The sequence below is a fragment of the Mesocricetus auratus genome, unplaced genomic scaffold (genome assembly GCF_017639785.1).
Source record: "Mesocricetus auratus isolate SY011 unplaced genomic scaffold, BCM_Maur_2.0 Super-Scaffold_2245, whole genome shotgun sequence".
Lineage (NCBI taxonomy): Eukaryota > Metazoa > Chordata > Mammalia > Rodentia > Cricetidae > Mesocricetus > Mesocricetus auratus.
This window is the reverse complement of record NW_024429180.1, coordinates 5,271,501-5,277,500: the sequence shown is the minus strand read 5'-3', so window position 1 is coordinate 5,277,500 and position 6,000 is coordinate 5,271,501. Positions and strand designations below refer to the sequence as shown.

Genomic DNA, 6,000 nt, shown 5'->3' with positions numbered 1-6,000 from the left:
ATAAATCCAGTAACATAGAAATCATGGACATATGAAACACGTAGTCAATATAATGATGTTGAAGAATATTTTTAAACCTAAAGTATTTATTATCTAGAAAGTGCAGGTGCAAATTTTGCTAGGATATATCTATTTATATGTGGGGAGCTATAGTTCTAGAAATGCAACATTTAGAAGTGGCGATCTATTATTTATGATTTACTAAAGGTTGCCTGAGAATTCAGAAAGCAAAGTCAGCCACAAGCTCTAGAAGTCAGGCAGTGGTGGTACACACCTTTCATCCCACCACTTGGGAGAAAGAGGCAGACAGACCTCTGTTAGTTCAAGGCCCCACTGACTACGTGAAAGTGATCCAGTGCTAAGGGAAACAGCTGACAAGGTGACCTCAGCACCTGGATCACAGGCCTTCAATCCCAGCCCTAGGGAGGTGTATAAAAGACAGAAGCCCAGTGTCCCGGGTGCATTCTGAGGAAGTCATTCTCCAGCCACGCTGAGGAGAGGCAGCAGTCTGAGGCTTGCTGAGTAGCTCGAGGCTCCCTAAGCTGGAGATGAGAGCTAGTGGCCGGCTGCTTTGCTTTTCTGATCTTCAGCTTGAAGCTTGAACCCCAATATCAGTCTCTGGGTCTTTTATTTATCTTGTTACATTTAGACAAGCACATTGGCGTAATAGTGGCGTGAATGCTATGTGGGTAACTAATCACTTTATGATCAGGTTAAAGGATCCTGCTCCACAGGAAGGAACTGGTACTGTAAACTAGGCTGAGACATTGTGATTGGAGAGTTCATAGGCAAAAGGGGAAGGCTCATTGCTATTATTTTGCTAAGGGCATGGTATCAAATGCTTCTAAATACCTTCTCTACACCTTTGGATTAGCATAGCTCCCAGCCATCATTAGAGAAACTTCTCTGTGCAGTGGACAGTGGTTAATATAAAGATTCACAGCTGGTCCAAGTACAGAGAATAAGTGATGGTGGCATGTGCTCATCCCCAAATAGAACATTTACCTCCCTACACACACACACACACACACACACACACACACACACACACACACACACACAAGGCTCAGGGAAGGGAGGGTAGTCAGACTGTAAGACACAGAGATGGGAGACCCTGTCTACATCCTCTTTGGGTTTAGTCTTGTTAGTGAAAAGAATCTAAAAACATATTCAGAAGGAAGCTTGAGGACATTTCTTTTTCTTAGTGTTTAAGAGAAAACCAGCAGGTTAGGCAAGCTGTAAGTTTTGGCAGCGGCCTGGAGGAAAGACGTGGAAAGGGGGAAGCAGTCACGTGGTGAGGGGCGCAGAGCTGCCGAGTGAGGGAGCATGCCCAGGGAGGAAAGAGGCGGGCAGGCTCCTCGTCACCTGGATATGACAAAGCTGGGGCGCTCCCGAACTCGGGGAGGCTCCGCTGGCCTACATCAGAGGAAGCCAGCCAGCCAGCAGTCCAGTATGGACAGGGGAGGCGCTCTAGAGGCCCCATCGGGAACTGAGGAGCTGCTGGCAGCAGTGTCCGCCAGGGAGACAGGGTGACTTTCATCATGGGCGTGGCCCTAGGTAGGTTGCCCATGCCCCCTGGATGTCCCTACGCCCACGTGCAGATGGGCGACATGAACTGGAATCAATGGGTTGCTCTTTAAACAGATTTTAGGGGGAGGCACGGAGCTGGGAGGGGGGGACAGAGTGGTGAAGCCCACATCCGGAATGAGTTGGGGGAGGAGTCGGAGTGGGCAGGGTCAAAACACACAGCGCACATGTGTGAAACTCTCAAAGCACAAACAGTTTAGAGAGACTCAGCATTTGTAATACAGAAAGAAAATTGAGCAGACACAGAGGAGCAGCAGTGGTTAGTTTTGAGGCTATAAATAACTTTAGTTTTGTCACACACTTCTCCAGAAATGCTAAGTAGGAAAATACTACCTTCATTATGGAGTAAATTAGCAATTCTTTTCAAAAACAGTCAAAAATGTGTGTGTGTGAGTGTGTGTGTGTGGCATGTGTGTGAGTGTGTGTGTGGCATGTGAGTGTGTGTGTAGCATGTGTGTGTGCATATGTATGTAGCGTGTGTGTGGCATGTGTGTGTATGTGTGTGGCATGTGTGAGAGTGTGAGTGTGTGAGAGTGTGAGTGAGTGTGTGAGTGTGTATGAGTCTGTGTGAGTGTGTGTGGTAATACAGCACTTGCCTAAGCATGCTTGAGGCCCTGTGTTCCATCCTTGGCACCGGAGGGAAAGGGGCAGGGGTGACTGACTCGGCAGAGGCTCCCGGATTCTCTCTCCCTTACCTGTCCCTTCTCCTTGTTGTGCTTCTCGTTGAGAACTTGCAATTGATCTGACCGCTTGCTTTCCTGGAGAGAGAGCACAAGTGATCTGTCTACAGCAGCGACACAGACGCCTACTCCACGGGGGAGCTGGCTTTCCCCTGGGTACCTGTGAAACCCAACAGCCTCGTAAAATTGCAGCTGGCATTTTTAGAGTCCATGTGGCCGCAGTGTTTAAACCCTTGTGTCCCTGGGTCGGCAGATGTTTGTATGACAGAGTAGTCAGTATTTCGGGCTAGGAAGTGGAGCCCGGGCAGTCTGTCAGGACTATGGGTGTGAGGATGTCCCAGTGAGGGTGACTGCAGCTGTGATGAAACACCACGCCCAAACCCTTGGGCAGGAGAGGGTTTACTTGGCTTACACGCCCACCTCATGGCTCACCACAATTCATTGTCAAAGGCAGACGGGAGCGGCCCTCTAACAGGGCAGGAACTGGAGGCGGGAGCTGATGCAGACACCATGGAGGGGGGCTGCTTACTGGTTTGCTCCCCATGGCTTCCTCTCCTTGCTTTCTTATAGCACCCAGGACCACCAGCCCAGGGATGGCTCCACCCACAATGAGCTGGGCCCTCCCCCATTGGTCACTAATTGAGAAAATGCCCCACAGGGTTGCCTACAGCTTTTTTGAGGTTCTCTCCTCTCCAGTGACTGGGGCAGGAAACAGGGGACAAAGAACTAAGGTTTCTGGGTCTGAGGGTTCTAAACAGGCGACTCCGTTCATGGGAGACACTAGAGACAGTGGAAGTCAGTGCCAAAAGTATGAGCCAACTTGTAGGTTTCTACTCATGCCAGGCACCTGGCTGAGCAACCAGTGGCAGCTTGGACGTCTGCTCTGTACGGGAAAGGGGTGGACGTCATTCCGGCTGAACGTGCATTAACCAAGTTCTGACCAAGCAAACGGTATAGGGTAGAGGAGGGTTGGAAAAACCTTTTGGAGGTGTTGTTCCAGGAATCCTGGGAATAAGCGCCAGGCAGACAACAGAAGGGTCCCCGCCAGCGGCGGCAGAAGCAGCAGGGCCACGGTAGGGGGAACAAGGGGGCCCGTGGTTTAGAGCAGTGGTCCTCGGCCTTCCGAATGCCGCTGCAACCCTCTCACACAGTTCCCTGTTTTGTGAGCCTCAACCACACAACTGTTTTAGTTGCTGCTTTGTAGCTGTGATTTTGCTGCTGCTGTGAATCATCATGTAACTATCTGATATCCTGGCGGTCTTGGGCGACCCCCGCAAAAGGGTCGTTCGTAACCAAAGGGTTTGCAACCCAGGTTGAGAAAGAACTGCTTTCTAGAAAGAGAGCACTGGAGCAGAAGGAACACCCTCATTGTAAACGACCATCTGGGGGGAAACGAGGTCTTGTTGCTAGCTGAGAAGTCTGGGAGTGCATGCGTGTAGGGGAGGCGGGGGAGGGGTCACTGAAATAAAGGTGGGCAATGACACGAGCAGCCAGAAGTCATGGAGAAAGCACAATTGGGGGGGGCAGGCAAGATGCAGCGTTAAGACAAGAAGCAGCAATCATGCTTCCAAATGCCATTACTATTTAAAAATGTCACAGGTCTATTTTTATTAAAGTTACATTATAGGTACTATGTATGGGCATGATTGCATCTGCATGTGTGCACATGTAAGGTCAGGCGTTGACACGGCACTCATGTGGGGGTCTGAAGACGACCTGCGGGTTTTCCTTCCATCACGTGCGTCCCCGGGGGTCGGAACCCGGGTCATGATGCTTGGTGGTAAGGAGCTTTTACAATGTGAGCAATCACAGGGACTCTGAGGCCTTTAAACTTATTATTATTGGCAGGTTATCATCTACCCCCTCAACGCAGAGTGGAGAGTGAACATGAGGTCTCACACAGAGCTATACTGCCAACCTGTATCCTTAGCCATTTTGACTTTTTATTGGTTTTTTTTGTTTGTTTGTTTCTTGAGACAGGGTTTCTCTGTATTGTTTTGGAGGCTGTCCTGGAACTCCCTCTGTAGACCAGGCTGGCCTCAGACTCACAGAGATCCACCTGCCTCTGCCTCCCGAGTGCTGGGATTAAAGGCGTGCGCCATTGTTTTCCATGAACCACTGTGATAAAATAACTTTTATAGGGTGACTATGGAGTCTGACTTCCAAATGAGAATAAAACATATAAAGGATATCAGTTTGTCCAGTGTAGTGCTGGGTGTAAACTAAGAGGTTTGATGCTTCGATAGGCATTTGTAGAAAGTGAGATCTACATCTGAAATAGGAAGAAGAGTTAGCAATAATGCAAATGGCCTAAGGACACTAGTTTAGACTGACATTCTGTTAGTGAAACCTGAAAGCTTTAACTATTTTATATCCACACCTATGAATCAACACCTATTATGAATCAGACATATGTCGAGAGACAGGGGAAAAAGAACCGAAGCAAAACACATCTGGTGTGAATCGACTCCAAATTAAGAAAAAAAAACCAAGGGTTAAGAGTGTCAGCTGCTCCAGCAGGGGACCTGGGTTCAGGAAACCCTGCATGCACTGAAAACACCTGCAACTCCAGCTCTGTGGGATGCAGCACCCTCCTTCTGGCCGGTGTGGACGCTGTGAGTGTGTCACACACTGACCACATAACCTCACGCAGATGCACACACAAACAATGAAATACGCATTATAAACCGTGGCGCTGGTCATCACCCCGTCATACCTGGCTGCTGATGAGCTGCAAGGTGTTCTGGAGATCCTGGGGATGTGCGGAGTGGTCTTCTTTCAACTCGCTGACGTCCCTTAGGGTCCCTATGTTGGACTTGATCTGCATGCTGGACTTCTGTATCTCTAACAATTGCTATAAATGAGGGAAAAAAGAAAATCACCAGCAGAAATGGTGGACATTTATCTAACTGAAAGAAAAGGAAAACTAAGCTTTAAAAAATGATTCCCTATTGGGGGGCAGAGCACGCCACAGCGTTTGTGGGGTCTTCAGAGGAGGACTGTGTGGTCAGGCTCTCTCTGTCTACTTGTGTGTGGATTTGGCGGCTGAATTTGCACCTGCAAGTTTTACACAGCAAGGACTCTACTTGCTGAGCTGGCTCTCTGGCCCCAAGTCAACTTTTTGGCCTTTGACAATGGGTGTTTAAATTTTTAACAGGAGCGCAGCATTTGTGAGAGGAAGTGGGTATGTGTGCCCTTTCTGTCTGTCTGTCTGTCTGTCTGTCTGTCTGTCTGTCTGTTTGGAGGCAGATCTTGCTATGCTGCCCAAGCTGGTCTTGAACTCTGGCTGGCCCATCTCAGCCTCCTGAGTGCTGGATGACTGGGGTATATTGTCATGCCCTGTGACAGCTGATTCTATAACGTAATATAACATAACGGATATACGTTATATCTTAATATAAGATAACGTAATGGAAGGCCAACACTCTCCAGGGGCCACACCAATAAATCCACTAGGAGCATAGATGTTTTAACTATCCAGAAGTTAACTACAGAAAGAAAGTAAGAAAGAAAAAAAAAACCCAGACAGCAACAGACAATAAAGGTAACATGGAAAACAGGAGGGTAGGGTTGCCCAACTCACTGCGGGCTCCCAGCAGCCACTCCAGGGCAAGGTAGCTTTTCGGCAGAGACTGTGTGTTCCCACCACCGCCACCAGGACTGCTAAGGCCAGAGTGAAAACCACCGTAGGCCATCAAGACCTCGTGTGCACCAGGTGTGGCGGGAGGAAGTG

At 48.9% G+C, this 6,000-nt stretch overlaps 1 protein-coding gene across 4 annotated transcripts in view; it reads right to left on the bottom strand.

The window, feature by feature from the left end:
- The window catches only part of Dzip1 (DAZ interacting zinc finger protein 1), a 50,341-nt gene that overhangs the window by 29,339 nt on the left and 15,002 nt on the right, over nt 1–6,000 (bottom strand). For all 4 annotated transcript variants that reach the window (XR_005877237.1, XR_005877222.1, XR_005877226.1 and 1 more), the window contains 2 exons: nt 4,984–5,121; nt 2,283–2,345 (listed from right to left, as the gene is read on the bottom strand). Coding sequence is in view for 1 of the 4 variants with exons in the window: in XM_040745704.1 (XP_040601638.1) it covers nt 2,283–2,345; nt 4,984–5,121 (201 nt within the window). In the remaining 3 variants the exon portion in view is untranslated. The remainder of the gene's footprint in view (nt 1–2,282; nt 2,346–4,983; nt 5,122–6,000) is intronic.